Consider the following 20,368-nt stretch of genomic DNA (forward strand, 5'->3'; position numbering starts at 1 on the left):
TATATATATGTATGTATATATATATATATATATATATATATATATATATATATATGTATGTATGTATGTATGTGTGTGTGTGTGTGTATGTGTTTGTGTGTGTGTGTGCGAGAGAGAGAGAGAGATCGAATCAAAGAGAGGTTAACGTTGAAAGAGTGGAGAGCGGGAGAGAGCAGGAAGAGAGGCGTAGCGAGATGATGAAAGGAAGGAGAGATGCGCTTGTGCTATAAACAAAAATTATGGGATGCGATCTCCTTACGTCGGAGTTAATCAAATATTGACATCCACATCACGAATGACAATTATGTAGTTGACATCAGTCACTTGACAGTCACATGACTTTAGCTCCAGTCACACCTGCACTAAGTTGGCATTAGCTGTTAAAAATAGAAATACTGTCAGCAGCAGCGACTCGGGGAAGGGTGGGTAGGACAATTGGAGAGTTTGTTTTATGTTTTATTCTGTTTCAAACACTATCCCATTTCCAATGGCTTCAGAATCACTTCAGTTGACTTTCATCTTTGCGAGTGTTCTTGGCCAATTGATACAATCTCTGGAACAAGTGACACTTGCTTTTTTGTCAAACATTTTTCTCATCTCCACAAATGTTTCTCATCACCACACATTTTTCTCATCTTCACAAATTTTTAAATTTTTCACACATTTTTCACTCTCACAAATGTTTCTCATCACCACACATTTTTCTCATCTTCACACATTTTTCAAATTTTCACACATTTTTCACTCCCACAAATGTTTCTCATCACCACACATTTTTCTCATCACCACACATTTTTCTCATCACCACACATTTTCCTCATCACCACACATTTTTCTCATGACCACACATTTTTCATATCTCCACACATTTTTCTCATCACCACACATTTTTCTCATCTTCAAACATTTTCCTAATCTCCACACATTTTTCTCATCTCCACACATTTTCACATCTTCACACATTTTTCATTCCCACAAATGTTTCTCATCACCACACATTTTTGTTATCTCCACACATTTTTCTCATCTCCACATATTTTTATTTCCCACACAATTTTTTGCTCCTTCAATTATGTTACCTTCTTTGTCAATAATATTTAAGAAGAGAAATTCTAATTTAAATCTGAATCCTAGCATTCACTGAACACTTCATCAGACGTAAAGAATTTAACATATTAAGTAAATAGAAACTTTCTCTGCACTACAGACCAGACATTTCACTTTACAAACAGGACAAAGTGGAAAAGTTCTTCCAAATATTTCGAACAAACGTTTCCTAGAGTTTTGAACTAGAACTTCTGGTTCTTCTGTTACTTCTTATTTTTCGTTTTTGCTTTTGAACCATTTCTTCCAAATACACTGTTTCCTAAACTGTGGTCCGCGGGGCCTGAAAAGATGTTCAATGAACTGCTGGAAGAATTAACTAGTAGGCCAACACGTGAATTATAATCTCTAAAAAAAATAGCAAAGTGTTCCGCCAAATACTCAGAATGTGCAAAGTGTTCCGCCAAATACTCAGAATGTGCAAAGTGTTCCGCCAAATACTCAGAATGTGCAAAGTGTTCCGCCAAATACTCAGAATGTGCGAAGTGTTCCGCCAAATACTCAGAATGTGCAAAGTGTTCCGCCAAATACTCAGAATGTGCAAAGTGTTCCGCCAAATACTCAGAATGTGCAAAGTGTTCCGTTAAGGAAAAAGTTATGGACACACTGTTCTAATACATTGATTGTTAGAATTCGTTCTAGATAAATATACAAGAAGTTTTGTACATAATGATTTCGTTCGATGCCAAACATTGAGAGGAGAAAGCGAACAGGATCTATGATTATAATAATAATTGTTTAATTCGTATACTGAACTTATTATGAAAAATGTTTATTCAAATATTGTCATAGATGTTAGTGAGAACTAAAAAGTCTGGATAGTATTTGCCTCCCAACACGTACCAACATCGAGTCAATAAGCACTACATGCCCCAGTCCGGATCATGATAATGGGGCAAACATTTTTGAGGCATTATCCACTTGTCAGGTAATTATTACCCCCTACCCCCCTTCTCTCTCTCCATACATACACGCCGACCAGAAGTCGGGCTAATTGAACGTGAGTGGTCGAGACTACGTTGCGGTAGCTGCTGGATGGTGCTTGAGTTATTGGCTAACCCTCAACGACTAACTACTGCACACTAACAACGTTGATGTGGGGGGGGGGGAGAGGATGAGAGAAAGTAAGGAATGATACTAAAGCTTGGAGCATGAAATTAAAAGTTCCGATAAACAAATTAGAGAACAGAATTGGCTTTCTTAATAAATCCAAATTTATGTGTTTTTTATCAATCGTATCGTCTTGCTGTGAACTCCTAAAACTGACATCCTCGCGTTTTTTTTAATCTATCTCTCCTTATAGAGTACCTTGCTCTTCGAAAGAGCATTAGTAGTTATAAGTATGCATTCATTGTTCATAAGTATCAGTTAGTATCTACATGGTTTTAGACACTTACATCTCAAGTACTAGAACTGTACGACTCCTATAGTGCCTTCAGGACATGTTGAACATTGTGTAATATGTTAGAGCGAATCTTCCAGAATGTCTTTCTACAGGAGACTCTGTTTCTATTTTTTGGATCTACGTCAAAAAAATATTAGACTTAAGAGCCATTATTACCAAATGAAAATTAATGGTATTAAAGTCAATTTAATAAAGTCACGTAGCATGAAAATGACTTAGTCATTGAGTCAAGTGTCACTAAAAGTCATTGGTTCTGTATGAGAAAACGTTTTTGTTGTTATCAGAATGGATCATCAGATATAAGCATTTTGTCCAAAGGGAAGGTTTGAGAGACAGGGTTGATTGAGACCTAACAAGCAAGGCTCATTGTAACTTCATAAGCAGGATTTATCGTAACATTATCTTACGGTTATCTGAAAAATAATGCTACTCCTTTCATGATGACGTCAACCCGCACCCCTTAAGGGTGTTTACAAGAGGGTAAGGGAATACTTCACAAGACGTCTGCTGTTTCTGTAAATGCACATTTCTTGTAACAGAAGACTGCAAAGCCCCTTGGCTACATCTTTTGTACCGTTTTACTTTGATCTGAGGGAGTCAAACCTAGAAAGGGCGACTATCAAATATTTTTATTTTCAAGTGAATTACGTGCCAATGTCTCAAGAGATGTGTCAACAGAATGTTGACCAACACAATGGTTTCGAGAGTATTCGTGTCTCTGAAGAGAAGATTGTAGAATTAAAGGGAATTAATTTGAATTAAAAGTTGATATGTAATGTCCTGTTCTAGATTATTATATTTATAAACCTATTTAAGGGAAGATAAGCTTATAATCGAGATCTTTCAGTACATCCTTTTCAAGCTTCATGTTCAATATTTATGTGAATCCATTTATTGAAATTAAGTGTATTAATAGTGTGTGTTTATTATTTTAAGGGTTTCCATTTAAAGTGTTAAAAGTGATTTTTTAAACAAGTTATGTTTTTACATAAACATGAATTTCCGGCTTTCTTTGAACATTGGGTCATTATATGTAATTGTAGTCTCTTCGTAACGCTAGCACAGTCCTCACATAGAAAAGCTACAGTTATTACAGTGTAGCAAACAAGCTAGTAACTCATGTTAGCCATTTGATATATATATATGCCCATTCATATTTCCTTTGACATATGACATATTACCTCATTTCTTAGATATATTCCGATTCATCATTTGTATGCCATTTCAAGATTCATTAGACATGCGCCCTTTTATCAACCATTATAAGCATAACCTTTCATGATTCATTACATATATGCCCTTTAATGATTCATTAGATATATGCCTTTTCATGATTCGTTTGATATATGTCCTTTTTTTTTATTCATTAGATATATGTCCTTCCATGATTCATTAGGTGCATGCCCTTTCATCATTCTTAAGGAGGTATTTTTTACTTTTTTTGTAATATCTTGTAAACGATGTGTTATCTAGAGAAAAAGTTGATCACTACTAATAAACAGCCAGACTTTTCAGATAATTAATTTTCTGCTTAATTTTTATTGTTTTCCCCAGATGAAAATTGCTGTCACGTGACTGAATTCGGATACTAAGATCATGACATACAATGATAATTAGTAAACACAGACAGGATTGAAAGGACACGAGGGATACATTACAAGGGAAAGCTCGAGACTTGTACGAGATTTACTGAAATATTGGAAACCAGATCCTCGCAGCACGCTTGGACAGATATTTCAAAAATAAGTGGGGAGGGGGGGGGGGGAGGTTTTAGAAGTGCACTGGAATACGATGCTTTACCTGATTCATAAAATATAGATGTATACTCAGGGGATGGCTTTTAAAGCTGTGTGCTCGAGCTTCTAGGTCAGTGCAAAGAATTCTATTTTATATTTATCTTTATTGTTTTTTTGTTTTTTTTATAAAGACTTTTTTAAAAAAATCAGTTCTTCTGTAATGTTTAAATATCTGAGAATTGATACGATTGAGTTTTATGTTGAGAATTTGTTGCATTTTTAACTGCACAAATTGTACACCCCCTCCAAAAAAAAAACAAAACAATGTTCGCTTTCAATGTTTTAAGATGTGTGGATAAAGACAAGACCAGAAAAATAATTGTGGGCAAAAGTAAGGCTTGAAAAAATGTGTCAATATATTATAATGGATAGAGCTAAGAAAAATGAAAGGTATGGATACAGGCAAGACTAATAAATAATAGTACCATTTTAGAATGAAGTTGTAGCGATACATTATGGCATTTAAAAACACTTCCAACACTAGAACCAGAGAGTTCCATTCCCATTTCAGTGGTTTTGCCGGGATCCTTGACATTATGAATTTTTTTCTTACACTATTTTGTAGCTTCTTGCTTTCAATATTTTGAGTTTCAATTTCCTTGATTAATTTCCCGTACTTTTTATGGTTTGAAAATTGCATTCTCATACTTTGTTCTCTTTAGTTGTAGCATTTTTTTGTTTTACAGTGTTGAAGCCTCACAAAAGGGGATTAATTAAAATAACAGCCTTCATAATTGTTTTAGTTGATTGAAGTAATTGCTGTGAACGCCATTGATTTATGCATGTTTCTCCCCGTGGAGCCGTACTGGCTGGTCTAGCCAAGTATTTTTTTTTTTCAAGATGAAGAGCAGAGGAGAGAGGGGTTTTATTTATGTCTCCCTAATAACTACATAAAAATAAAGCATCCATTAAGATATGGCGTGATAGATTAGCGAAAAGAGAAAAGAACAATTGACAATTATGACTAGACCATGCGTCAGAACTAAATATCAAGCGTGCTTCACCTTCCATGACCACGTACACCTCTCCTCACCCATTTCTTTTTCCGTGTTCTCTTTGCCTCTCTCACTCTTTCACTCTTGGACCCATTGCCTCTCTCACTCTTTCACTCTTGGACCCATTGCCTCTCGTGTCTCTTATGCTTCTATCGGCAAATTCTTCGTCCCAGGCGATCGCGGAACTTATTAATGAGATTGTGTTATAACTAAATAAAGATATTATTTAAATTGCCCACTAGAGAGAGAGAAAGAGAAAGAAAGAGAGAGAGAGAGAGAGAGAGAGAGAGAGAGAGAGAGAGAGAGAGAAAGAGCGAGTCTGTTCGTGAGGTCGTTATAAATTGATGAAATTAATTTTTGTGTCTGTCTTTTTGTTTTTACTGTCATTCCGGCACAAAATAATTAAACACATTGTAAGTAGCGGGTTCGGTGAGCCGCTGAATGATGCTAGTCAGATTCCTTTTTTTTTTTTTTTTTTTTTTTCGATGTTTCTTGCATTGACCTGAACAATAGAGTCTTTCTTGAAACTCACATTTTTTTTACTTACTTAGACTTAGATCCTCTCCGCACCATTCGGCGCACTGGGCGGCAAGCTGTCTCCACAAAAATCTGTCATTGGCAATGTCTGAAGCCTCTTCCCACCTGGTGTCCACTGCTCTGAGATCCTCCACGAAAGTATGGCGTCAAGTTATACGAGGACGTCACTGTTTGCGCTTTCCTTGTATTGGCCTTCATGTCATCGCAACTCTTGGTATGCCTAATTTATTTTGCCCCGCAAACCTCATGCGACGATCCATCACAACCTTACCAAGTGTTCGACTCCCAGTTCGGTATAGGATTTCTTTGTTTGAGAACCGATCTCTATAACTGACTCCTAAAATCTGTTTAAGCCATCTTTGTTGAGCCACATTTTAAAGAAAGCGACATAGCTAATTGTTTTCTTTAATTAATCTTGCCTATTATAAAGTTTTAGATTATGAAAAATCCGATGAGGTTTTGTTCTTGTTAGTCTCACGTAAGAATGCGTGAAAGGTGAAAAGTATTCTTTTGAATCACCTGAGGCTAACAAGAACAGAACCACAATTAAACTAAAGTTGGTCAATGCTGTTAAAAAAATTGTAACTAAAAGCCAACACGCATATGACCCATAGTGTTGATTAAACGGAAGTATAAGGGAAACAACTCACTGTTGAGTTCAGGTGAGCACTCTGCTATAGGAGGCAAAGGAATGTCGTCCTCGCTTCCGCCACGCCCACTGTCGCTAGTTGTTGTCTCCCCGGAAGTGACACTATTTCCGTCGTCATGGGGACTGCTGCGAACCTGTAAACAAAGTGAATAATTTTAGTGCCTATGTCGTATACGTTAAAAAAAAAAAGATAATTACTAGTTGCTCGTAAAATCTTTACTAGAAAGATGTTGACTTATTAAGACGTTTCTTTATCAAAGCAATTAGACAGACTTAAAGGCATTAAAGCTCTTTTTTTTAAGACGCATATCTTTGTTGTAGTCAGAACTAGGAAACAACGTCAAATATACATGTAATACGTTTTGTTTTTTTAAATTCATATACAAAACACCAAAATTTAAACTTAAATTTTCCCTCTAATTTGTCAAAATTGCTATTTTTCTTTACCTGTACTTCCTTATTGAATAGTATATTTTATGTTAGTTTGACATTGAATTAGATGAAACCAAATAAATAGTCAGAAATAATGTATCGTAACTGAGCAACGAACTAACTGATCCTTCAGAATTCGGAGAGTTACATTTTTTTGTTTGTTTGTCTAATACTTTGTAGATACTGAATTTTTTAACTAAGTAGATTAAATATAACATCATCAGATTTCGAAGACCTATTTAAGATTCACGAATACCAGAAAGCAAAGGCAATGTATTGGCTTTAACTGCAACAATAACTCCCTACAAAAGTATTTTGAGTCCTTAAAAAAAAGCATAACACAAACTCATCGCCTGCGGACCATGTTTCTGTATTTCTTTCAAGAGCAGAGTCAGAGGCAGACATTAAGGCAGTATGACACCAAAGTTAGTAATTTAAAAAAAAGTATAAAGGAAAAAAAACGCACAGATACTGACTTGTCTCAGAGATGCAAGATTTATCTCCATTTTTCTAAACAACATATAATGAATTTTCTAATTGGTTAATTATTTTGATTGATTTTTGTATTGACTTCGCTAATGAATAATTGAGAGCAGTTTGAACTTGGTCTGAGAATGAGAAGGGGGAGAAATAACTTGAACAAGATTTGTACCAGACAGACAGAGTTGATGGAAGTCTTGTACAAATTGATACTTTGATCTGATAGGGTGGTCGGCAAATTTGTATGAAGGGCTCATAGTGACTAATTAATTTCCTACTAAGAAGCGATGCCTTGGTTTTTCGACCCTGTTCGCGATCCCAAAAGATTTCCTTTGCAAAAAGAAAAAAAAAAGAGAAAAAGACATAATATAAAAGACTAAAAAAGGAAGACTAAAAAAAAAGGGAGCGTTGAAAGTCTGATTAAAAAATAGGAATAAACAAAATTTTGAGAAAAAAAAAAAGACAAAACGGAAGATAACGAGAAATAAGGAACACTAAAAAAAAAAAAAAGGAAGATTAAAATAAAATAAAAAAGAAAGAAACACGACATGGCGGAGTGTGAACAGTCAAATGCAAGAAATTATGATTTCAGCTTCCGAGCTTCAACTGTATCCTTCAGTAATATCTTCCACTGCATCTCTTTAGTAACAGATCTTCAATTGGAACCTTCAGTAAAAGATCATCCATTGCATCCTTCAGTAACAGATCTTCCATTGCATCCTTCAGTAAAAGATCTTCCATTGCATCCTTCAGTAAAAGATCTTCAATTGGAACCTTCAGTAACAGATCATCCATTGCATCCTTCAGTAACAGATCTTCCATTGCATCCTTCAGTAAAAGATCTTCCATTGCATCCTTCAGTAAAAGATCTTCAATTGGAACCTTCAGTAACAGATCTTCAATTGGAACCTTCAGTAACAGATCTTCCATTGCATCCTTCAGTAACAGATCTTCCATTGCATCCTTCAGCAACAGATCTTCCATTGCATTCTTCAGTAACAGATCTTCCAATACATCCTTCAGTAACAGATCTTCCAATACATCCTTCAGTAACAGATCTTCCATTGGAACCTTCAGTAACAGATCTTCAATTGGAACCTTCAGTAACAGATCTTCAATTGCATCCTTCAGTAACAGATCTTCCAATACATCCTTCAGTAACAGATCTTCCATTGCAACCTTCAGTAACAGATCTTCAATTGGAACCTTCAGTAACAGATCTTCCATTGCATCCTTCAGTAAAAGATCTTCCATTGCATCCTTCAGTAACAGATCTTCCATTGCATCCTTCAGTAACAGATCTTCCATTGCATCCTTCAGTAACAGATCTTCCATTGCATCCTTCAGTAACAGATCTTCCAATACATCCTTCAGTAAAGATCTTCTATTACATCCTTCAGAAACACCTCCAATACCGAAATGATGCAGAACAGTAAGTAAAGTCTCAATGTCGTATTTTGTATTTGTCATTTTTCTGGAAATCGTGTGCTAATATCAATTATTGTTGGCTAGATCGCTCAGAAAAAAGCACCCACAGCACCTGCCTGTATATCCCAGGGGATCAAGTGCCCAAGTTATACGCACTGGGTGAACCTTGACCTTTGCCGCCTGACTCGACCATTAAGAGAAACTGTCGAAATCATTAATTATTCAACTGAGAACTCAATTCTTGCTCCAGGGGTCTATGATCTACGATTTCGCCCTTACGGAGAGTGTCACTAGATGTTCTGGACGCATGCGCGCACTGGCACAATGAAGCACAATAGAAGTGAACACAGGAACACTAGTGTGTCGTCATTTCTGATAATGATAACAAATTAACTTTTCTACACACATCTATCTTATCTTAACTTATATGATACAGACGTTACTTCAAAAAAGAAGAAGATTACGTCTAACGCGTCATGCATTTAGTCATGCATATTAACCAATGACCTGAATTCTGCCAAGTCACTGGCATCTGAATGGACCCAATCTGTTAGCTAGGCAAAAAATGAACATTAGAAAGTCTTTTTTTTATATATACTTTATTAAGAAAATCGTGTTGTTCAGATCAAGGTTCTATTTCTTTTGTTAGTATTTAAACCATTGTGATCTGAGTCAATTTTTATGTAGAACTACGCATTAAAAAATATACTATAAATGCTATTGTAACAGAAATTTTGAGACACAAGCAATATAGTGCTACCTAAATTTGAGGGTAGTGCCCACCGCGTAAGGTCCCATGACTGAAGGGGCCAAAGATATGAGAATTTTCTTGTCACCGTCAGCCTGAAATACGTGGGCTTTTGCCACGCCTTCTAATGTACATTACTAGCACGTTTTAGACTGTACTAGAGTGTAGTGCATTTATTCACCAAAATGTTGTACTGCACTTGCCACTCAATATTGTTGAACATTTTTCAGCATCTACACCAGTTGCCTTGACAAATCTTAAGGTGATATTTTGGGCCAGAAATGGGTTTAGATCCAGGCGTGCAGAACTTGCCCAGGGCCTTGCGTACTGATAAGGCCACTTCTAAAGTAACTGATTTGAATGTATGTGTAAGACTGTAAGACCAGAATGGCACTACAATAATTATATAAAAATAACAACGGTTTCAATACTTTTAAAAGTACGACGAGACTGTTAGTATGGAGCAAACCTAAACAAAAAAAAAAATTTTAAAACTCTTGAAGAAGAAATGTTTAGAAATAATGTCGAGATATAAATGTATATTTGTTCGAAGGAGGCAATCTATAATATGTACACGATTATAATGTTAGCCTCCATAAGTCGAAGAACGGCCATGTTTTATCTAGTAGAGCACTTTATAAACTGTAGAGCCCTATTGTGGAAAGGCATCCAGGTCCCCATGTAACACAGGTAAAAGTAGCATTTGCATTTGTGGCAGAGGAACCAGCCATTGCCTTCCAGAGATGAGGCCATTGCCTTCCAGAGATGAGGCCAACGCTTTTTCGCGGTCCATAGCTTCCGTTGTCACCTTCTCTCTCTATATTAATGTTTTTGAGTCCTTTGCGAGGCCCCCAAGAATCGGAGGCCCTAGGCTGATGCCTAGTTTGCCTATGCCTAAGGACGGACATGGTTTCACATAGACACATTTGTTATTTCGTCCACTTTTATACATACACACACATGCACACACAGACACACACACATGCACAGAATATTCTAAATCGATTTTCCTTAAAAAAAAAAAGTGAAATGTAATCCCGCTACGATTCTGACCATTTGACCAGTTGGACAATCCTGTTTACTATGAACTCCCTTGACCACCCTCTCCACCCCCTGTCTTTGTGTTCTCCTTTAGTCCTCACCCGCAACTCTCGTGAGTCTTTCCCTTCCGTATCACCTCCCAGCACAACGTAGTACTATACAGCTAACAGAGACTAGGATGGAATCTTTCTACCTTGACCCTTATGTCACACGTATCCTCTCTCTCTCTCTCTCTCTCTCTCTCTCTCCTCACTGGCATTCGCGTCATCTCACAAGATTATTACATGCTTTAACTGTGAGAGTGTAGGTCCTATAAATAGCCTCCAGAATTCCCCCTCCTTTCTCCCCTCAATCCTCCTTAATTCTCAATTACGGAAGTGACACTAGTAGCTCACGTTCCAGGCAGAGAGAAAAAATCTTTCCCAAAAGTCTCCAAGAAAGAATATTACTCTGCATAGCCTTCAGTTGTTGCTCTCTACATAGACTCTAGTGGCTAACTAGCTTCACAAAGATATTTACGTTTTTGAATACCTAATTTCAAACTAAAATTATTTTCATGATGATTAGCTAATTTTGGACTAGAAATTGCAAAAGTAATAATCCACACTATCCCACATTATAATAAGCTTTTAGATTTTAAATAAAATTAATTAGATTTTCCATTATTTATATTAGAACAATCAACTAGTGCAAAATTTCTAGCCAATATATTTTTTTTATCAATTCCTACTTTTCAAATAATACATATGACTAAACATTTATATTTCATTTGGCATTGAAAAATAAAGCAAAAAATATTGGCTTGGCTAGTATGAGGATCGAACCCACGACATTCACGTAAGTAGAAAAAAAGTGTGAGCTTACAGATCGTAAAGGAATTGAAAAAAAAATACGAAAAAAAATATTACTGAAAGGACGAAGAAAGGTGCGAAAGGTTAAATTGGAGAAAGGATTGTAAAGGGGCGTGCTTGGACAACATAGGTCACAACTTCTTGACTCATTCTTCTCCCGATATATAATGAAGTATCGAGATAGACCTAGTGAAATTATTTGTGTAAAAAGGTTGAACGTAAAATGTCATGTAACCACAAGACACGTAACCAGCACAATGACGAACTTTATAGTCACTCCTCTATACTAAAAGTCTATTAAAGCCAGGCAAAGTTCACCTCGCCCTCCCCCCCCCCCCCTCTTTTTTTCCATTTCTTTAAAATAAAAAGATTTCAGCCTTCGACGGGATTTAAACTAGAGACGATTTGTCCAGAAACAAAGAGCTTTATTATTCAGCCTCCATTTGGTCAAGATGTCAACAGCTTGGGTCAAGATGTCAACAGAATGGATCAAGATGTCAACAGATTGCGTCAAGATGTCAAAGAATGCGTCAAGATGTCAAATAATGCGTCAAAATGCCAACAGATTGCGTCAGGATGTCAACAGATTGGGTCAAAATACCAACAGATTGGGTCAAAATGCCAACAGATTGGGTCAAAATGCCAACAGATTGGGTCAAGATGCCAACAGATTGGGTCAAGATGCCAACAGATTGGGTCAAAATGCCAACAGATTGGGTCAAAATGCCAACAGATTGGGTCAAGATGTCAATAGATTGGGTCAAGATGTCAACAAATGCATATATTTAAAAGACGCTTACACCTTCAGAAATGATTTATGTTCAAAACTAAACAAAATATATGTTGATCTTTCATGTCACCATAAAAAAAATGTAAGGATACAAAAAGTCTTAAGAAGACAAAAAGCTCGTTCTGTAAGTAGACAAAAAGTGTAATTTAGCGCCAAAGAACTTTCTTATTATTGTCTTCTCTTGTGCGGAGACTGAGCATTTGTGAAGGCGTGCGGGACAGAGTCTGGTTGAAGGCGTGCGGGACAGAGTCTGGTGCGATCACCGATACTTCCGCTCTCATCTCCGACTCGCTAATGGTGTTCTAGCAGACGCTCCATTCATGGCGCGAACTAGCCCAGACAGCAGACGACCCAACACCCATTGTCCCTGCCAGAGAATAAGACGAGACGCAAGAAATATGAGTACGAGGACGGAAGAAAACGAGGAAGTGAGATAATTATGAATCTACGTTGGACATCATTCGTCACTCTTTCTAGATCTTTCCGTCTTATGACATACAAGTTTCTCATGACAATGGCTTTATTCTGTTGAGTCTTTTGATTCTTTTATGCTTCGTAAAATTCGTGAGAATTAAGAACACATTCGAATAGTAAAGGAGAAAAGAAAACAAAATCGAGATTGTTCGAAGTACAGTACTAATCTCGTTAATCGAAAGAGCCCCGCTTATACGGACCGAATTCTTAAGTAACGAAAGGAATCCTATTGTAAAGTCGAAACCGGTTAATCGGACCAGCCGGTTATTATCACCAAAATGGGTCTCAAGAGTGTAAACGTAGGTCTGTATATCTGACAATGTTTGAGTAAGGGGGACAATCTTCAGAGAATAAAAGTCATGACTTTACCTTTGGGGGTAAAGATTAGAAGCAAAGTGTTTATAACCAAATTTCAGCTCAGTTCTAATTCTCCCATTGGACTTTAGTCATATCATTTAATATAGTTCATAGATAGAAGATTAAAAGTAAAATAGAAAAAAAAAAATAAAACACTAAACCATAATGTTTAATCTTTTAAATACTAAAAGAAAAAAAAATGAAGTCCATAAGATACCCTTCAAGACACTAAGATCAAAGCATATATTTCATTCCATATTCTAGGACAAATTCATAGAAGTGCTCCTTCTTCCCTAGTGCCAGTAGAAGATGGTACGGGCTGTATGTTTGATAAAATAGACATTTAGTCTCTAATTAAAATATTCAACTAGGCTAGACACCACGTCACTAAAGACATGGTGAAGGAAATGTTGATCAGGCTAGAATGTTGGACATTGCTTGACCAAGTAACAAGTTTTAAAAAACAACTTTGTATACTAAAAATACTTTAACTTTTCTTTTGTAGCTTAACATTATAAACAGTTAAATCCTCGATCTTGCATTATATATACATATAGTTCGTCCATCGTGGTTCGATGATGACCACTTTTGTCATCCAGGGGGCTGAGGGCTTTGCACTGGGGATTCTGTGCCTCCTCGTATGGCTGCTGGGACCTATGTCAGCCCGGAATGATCTTGCAATAGACTAAATGTAAACTATGGCATTAATCATTTACTTTCTCTCAGCTTCCATTCTTACATTCTCCCATTCTTCTATTCCACATCGATCGAAATCAATCTTCCAAGTTCTTGTTGAACTTCATTGTTTTTTTTTTTAACCTTCCCTGAACAATGTGATAGAGTACAAATCTCTTGGTCAGTTCAATACACATTGTGTACAACTTATTGACTTATTGAGGCCAGTCTCAAAGACTTTTTTTCTCTTTTTCGTTGTCAAAATGGTTTTGAGTGTTTGAAAACAGAAAGACATTTCAGTATTTCCATTTGGACTCCTGTACAAGTAGGTACTTTGTAAGATTACACGCGTCTAGCAGGAAAACGTAGGTGAACATCTAGGCTTGCATGCAGGATGTAATCATTATAGTTTAAATTATTTACAGTCATAATTTTCGTTGGTTAAAAGGATTTGCAGGCCCTCTGAAGGGCTCTGCTGTTAGCGCTCTAGAATAATAATAATAATAAGGCCCTTAACATTCATAGGAACATCCTCGTTGCCTGTCAGAGGGCGGTACTGCTGCAGACCTGCCACATCACCAGAAAATTCCTCAACGGAAACTGTTAAAGGGACTACGATGAATTTTGTTTCTCTTTAGCGAAACTCGACCCTGGCAGCGCCAGAGAATGACTACTCGTTCATTTCTAACATAATAATAATAATAATAATAATAAGGCTTGTCTTCGAGTCCGAAGATTAGTGAGGAATACAGTATTTCCCGTGGTTGCGCAGCCCCAGCTGTGACCTACATATTTTGCCACCTCCAGGGCAAGCATAACCATTGTCCGCAGATGGGCTCTAGAATAGTCACGAGGATAGTGTCATCGTTTTTCTATTCTGTAGGTCGTCACCCATATGTGTTAATATGTGAGACCAATTGTTATAGAAGGTCTGTTACACTGATCTGTGATGTCGCAACCTGAGGGCAGTTTAGACCACTATCTGGTTGCAAACATGACAGGTCGTGTCGAAGCCTTTTATATCGATTGGTCTCGGCTAACGTGGGATACAGTTTTGTTGAAATAAAACCCTATCGTGCAAGATCTGGCTTCACTTCAGCTTCTAACAAACAATAACTATAGAAGGTTCACTTATTTAATAGATGCCATGCCCTTCGTTAATACTTTTTTTAGTGGAGTTTGTGTTATTATTTATGATTAGCCAAAGGGCTTGGGTTATTTTTAGGTTGTTTTAGTATCACACCAGCATATTAATGTTATCATTAAATAACAATCGTTTAAAGATTTCGGGACATATGATGTTTTTTTTTTACCTCTTAACCTTTAAAAAACCACCTTATAAAAAAAACTGTTTTCCCAAAAATATTTTTTATAACCGTTTAAACAAATGAAACAGTTGTAGAATCATCTGGCAGACTCGCTGCAGATTTCTATTTAAAAACAAAACAACTTCTTTACATGAACATTTTTTTTCTATTTTTTTTTCGAACAAAAAAAAAAAAGCCTTCGATCTAGCCCGGGAAGTCTTTTAGAGAAGAGCTGGGGAAAAAAAGTGATAGTATTCCCTTGACCATCAACGTAGTGGACACAGTGTGACAGACTGACAGACCAAGGAAACGACTCCTATTTATTTATATTGAGGACGGAAAGAGTGAGGGAGAGAGAGAGAGAATATGAAAGAGACTCTGAGAAAAGGGAGTAAAGAGACCCTAATGGACAATATCGGACTTGTCACCTCCCAGTACAAAATACCCTGGAGGGTCGTGGGATTTAGTACAAGTGCTCGAAAGGGCTCTCTCGTGACTTGACCAACACCACGTGGCTGTCACGTGCATGCAAAGGTCACGTGTGTCAACAGTCACGCTTGGAATGGTCTGACAGAATCGATAATACCCATCTCAAGAGTAAAACTAAATTGAAAAAAAAATGAAAAAAAAACGACATATTTTCTCCAGGCCTTTAGACTTCCATGTTTTTCTAAACTAAATATATATTTATAGATCTGTTGGTGTTCGTTTACTAGAAAAAAAAGTATCTACTTTAGTGGGTTTTTTTTGTGTGATATTTTTGTTGTTTTTCGCTTATAATTATTTCTAAAAATATTGTGATCTGATAGTATTGTCATCACGGTCTAAACTAATGAATACTTTTCAGATAGTGGAAGCATAAAGATCATTGGCACAGCTTGCCGCCCAACGCACCGAACGGCGCTGGAGGATCTGTCTAAGTAAAGTAAGAAGCATTAGCTTACACTAGCTTAACCTCTGACACTAGATGAACCTCTTACGTTACCGTGACATCACACTCTACCTTGAACTCTGACACTACCTTGAACTCTCGCACTACTCTCACCCATTCGTTAAATTGCTGCGCTATGAGTGGGTAAATCACGTGCACATGCGTGCATCTATCTATCTATCTATCTATCTATCTATCTATCTATCTATCTATCTATCTATCTATCTATCTATCTATCTATCTGTCTATCTGTCTGTCTGTCTGCTTGTCTGTATGTCTGTCTGTATGCCTGCCTGCCTGTCTGTCTTCCTGCCTACCTCTCTGTCTATCTATCTATCTATCTATCTATCTATCTATCTATCTATCTATCTATCTATCTATCTATCTATCTATCAAATCTTTCTATTTATGTATATAATGATAATAATACATTTACATGTATTATCTTTGAAGAACTTTGTCTTAAAATTGTGCATTAGACATAAAAAAGCAGCACATCATATCAGTACAATATGGAGTATAGGCTCAAAGCACAGTTTCACTCAGAACTTGCAAAGTCTACACCTGTAAGCTAGATTGTTGATGTATAATAGATTTAAAATGAGAAAGACACCTATGATTACTGTTTACAAAACCTTAAATAACGGGAATTCAGACACTGTTTGGTTTTAACATGTGCACAGTACCATTACCCTTGTCCATAAAACAGGTTTGGTGCAGAGGTATGCCATTCACGTGACCTGTAAACAATGTTTTCTCCTCCAGTGAGCCTAAAATTAACTTTAAGAGATCAATTGTCTTCTATTTTTGGCCTCTGACATGTTAGGCTCAGTGATTCTGAGACTGGTGTATCCGGTTCCGCAAGTCGGTTAGTAATGATAAATCAATGATGTGAAACCAGAATCCGAAATTCAATATTTATTTCCCTCAAAACTATTTTTACAAAGCTTATTTCAACTCACTCTGTCTGTCTGTCTGGGACACATTTCGAACACGTTACTTCTCCCACACACATTCTCGCATCAAGTTCAAACTTTACACAATTATTTATAGTACCTAACAAAACAAAAGTCAATTAAAGAATTAGCCGATTAGTCAATTTATTTATAGTAATTAATTATAGTGCTTGATATAAATGATAGATTATTAAGATATGTATATTTCTCTTAGATTCTTCCTCTAAGATAAGCTCTGGGGTTGTTGTTTTTACAGTATGTTTATGTTTTGATTGGTGGTTTTTAGTTGTATCTGTCACCACTTCATCGCGCCAAACTTTAAGGCGGCAAAGATTTTGAATGCTGAGTGATGGAAGAGCAGAAGGACCACGAATCTGAGGATGTCAAATTACCCGATCTTTGGGGATGATTCATTTGAATCTTTTCACAAGCTTGACCAACAATTGCATATTTAAAAGAAAAAAAAAACCTTAGTTAATAATTTATTATTATTTTTTTTTAAATTGCTTTTGTAAAGCTCAACTTTCATGTTTACAACATGCTCAAAGTACTTTAGTCCAATCTCTTTTCTGGACCAATCTCTTTTGTGGACCAATCTCTTTTGTGGACCAATCTCTTTTGTGGATCAATTTCTTTTCTGAACCAATCTCTTTTGTGGATCAGTGTCTTTTGTGGACCAATCTCTTTTGTGGACCAATCTCTTTTGTAGATCAATTTCTTCCTGGACCAATCTCTTTTGCGGATCAAGCTCTTTTGTGGACCAATCTCTTTTGTGGACCAATCTCTTTTCTGGACCAATCTCTTTTGTGGACCAATGTAAGGAAAGGGGGTATCTGGGAGAAGGTTTCCGTGCTGCCTATAGCCAACACAATTCAGCCCCCTTGATATCTAGCCAAGTGGTTTGGTTACTCAGCCACACAGTATATCACGGGACTAGATGTAATCTACATATTGTTCCACGTCCTTCCACATATATGCGTTATACATAGTCTTAGTCTAATTAAATGTTTTTCAACACAATGACCTGAGAAGAAATGTTTTCTATGGTCCTATTAGGACATATTACAATAATGTTACATACTTTCCACACGTGACCTTTTAAATGACATAATTGAGTTTGTCAGACATGTTCTATCTTTCGAATGCAAAACAAAAAAAAAAAAGCTTCTCAGGATTTGCTTTCAACGTAAAATTCAATAAACGACATTTGAAATATCGTAAACAAAACTATAAAATATTTACACGAATAAAAAAAGAAACGTGTTATTATTTTCCACCTCACATTATGCAATCTAAATGTTTTCTTTTTCATGTTTCGATTATTCGTACATCCTAGCACTCATTCTTTGCAGGATGGACTGGAATGTAGGCGGGGAGTGTTCAAACCCGTGACCATCGAGAGACATTTCAGAGCGCATACCACACGACCAGGCAACCCTTCATCTCCAAACATCAATCAGATTTACTGTCTGGTTGCTTCATCTAATAGTCACAACGTAGCCTTGATTAAGTTATTGTTTCGATCGGCTAATTTCAATCTTCCTGCATAATAACGCATCCAAATGATTTACCAACGATTATAATTATTTAACGAACCGTAATTTCCGAATAGCTAAAGAGAATATAAATGATTGCTTCCCTTTGGGACAGAACCGATTCTTTCCATCTCTTCCCCCCCCCCCAATTCCCTATTCCCCCCCCCCCCCAAACATGACTAATCTCTTGGTCAGTTGAACAATGCTAAATTGAGGGGGGAGGGGTGGGCCTATTAGCCGGACAAGAGAATATCCTCACGATGGTGGCCAAAATGTCGTGTCCAGTGGCGCGAGCTTATGTCCATATCAATTATTACACGTATGCCTTGACGTTGTTACCCCTTCCCTTCTTTAAACTCCCCCCCCCTCTTGTTTCCTTGTCCCCGCCATCTCTCCCCAAAGCCTCAGTGAGTGATTTGTGAGTACTTATGAGACAAAGGAGTGGGTCCGATTGAGGAGGGTTAAATGAGTGCACGTGGGGAGAAACGATTTAGGGAGTCGGGGGCAGGGGCAGAGGGCGGGAAGGGCGTACACACAGTCCGAGGATCGAAATACAGCATAGAGAAAGTGTATCTGTGAGAATGAATCATAAGGCAATGGCAGAAAGTCGCTCTCTCCATGTCTCTCTCCATGTCTCTCTCCATCTCTCTCTCTCTCTCTCTCTTTTCTCCTCTTCCAATTTTCAACTCCCATCACACTCTGGGATAAGTGACATTAATTAGAGAGTGAATGCATTAATGTAAAGATAGAGAGAAAATTGCACACGTGACAAGGGTTGGGAAGAGAAAGAAAGAATTAGAAAGAAACAAAACAAAAAAAGAAAGAAAAGAAGACAGAGAAAGAAGTGTCCTGCAGAGAGGCCAAGGACATGAGTCGTGCAGGCTTTTTATTTGTCTGTCCACCTCTCTAGATTCACGAAGCGAAGACTGGAGCAAAGAAATACAAAGTTACACTATATATAAAGACAAAACAAAATGACTGAGAAAATGAGTTAGTGACTCGCCAGATCTTTAAGGGTTAACAAGCAAAACAAGGCGAGAACATTTCCAATAGACAAACGTCCTTCCAAACGTTGAATGGGTGTGCTGGTATGTGCGTGTGTGTGTGCGTGTATGGAAACAAAAAAAGGGGGAGGTGAGATTGAAAAATATGGTGAACCAATTAAAACAATAATAAGGTTTGTCTATCGACTCTTCAAGTGTGTGTACCATGTGAAAACGCAGTCCTAGTTGTGACCTATATATTTTCGGTTTATGTTTTCTTTCCGCTATGTATGTCCGTCCATATTTACAATAAGTATAAACACACAGGTAAACACATGTTTACATTGCATTCGAAATTCTGAAAGAAAAAAAAAACACTAATATTTCCAGTTTTAGAAAAAAAATGAATTTGAGTACCAGGCACATTTCGATACAGTCCATAGAAAAACAAAGACATTTCTTTTGATAAACTCTCTCGACCTTAGTGTGTACTTTCAGTTTCCTCTTGCTAGAAGAGCACTAGGCACATCACGTGATAACCTCTCACTGAACTCTCTTTCTCTCTCTGTCTCTCTCTTTCTTTGTCGATAATTTATCTGGTAGCTAATTGCAAACTCATCTCTTGGATGTGTTGTTTTTTCATCTCTGGACAATTATCCACATTGACCTGAAACACTGGATGTCCACTTCAGCAGCCTCTTCCAGCAACAATAAAATCCTATCTCGTTCTGAGAGCCGGCTTGTCTGGAAGGGGGTGGGGAAGGTAGTATGAAGCTTGAGCAGATAGACACAGGTCAGCCTGACTCACGGGGCTAGCCTCTTTTTGTCTGTCGCATAGTCAATAGCATACGTTTGGACAGGTATTTATTTCTACCTGTAAGGAGCCACATTTTT

At 37.1% G+C, this 20,368-nt stretch overlaps 1 protein-coding gene across 1 annotated transcript in view; it reads right to left on the minus strand.

Moving 5' to 3' along the window:
• LOC106067329 (protocadherin gamma-A10-like) overlaps positions 1-20,368 on the minus strand; it is a 183,515-nt gene that overhangs the window by 43,535 nt on the left and 119,612 nt on the right. The window contains exon 10 of the mRNA XM_056037858.1: positions 6,488-6,620. Coding sequence (XP_055893833.1) covers positions 6,488-6,620 — 133 coding nt within the window. The remainder of the gene's footprint in view (positions 1-6,487; positions 6,621-20,368) is intronic.

This window comes from Biomphalaria glabrata, chromosome 8 (genome assembly GCF_947242115.1).
Source record: "Biomphalaria glabrata chromosome 8, xgBioGlab47.1, whole genome shotgun sequence".
Lineage (NCBI taxonomy): Eukaryota > Metazoa > Mollusca > Gastropoda > Planorbidae > Biomphalaria > Biomphalaria glabrata.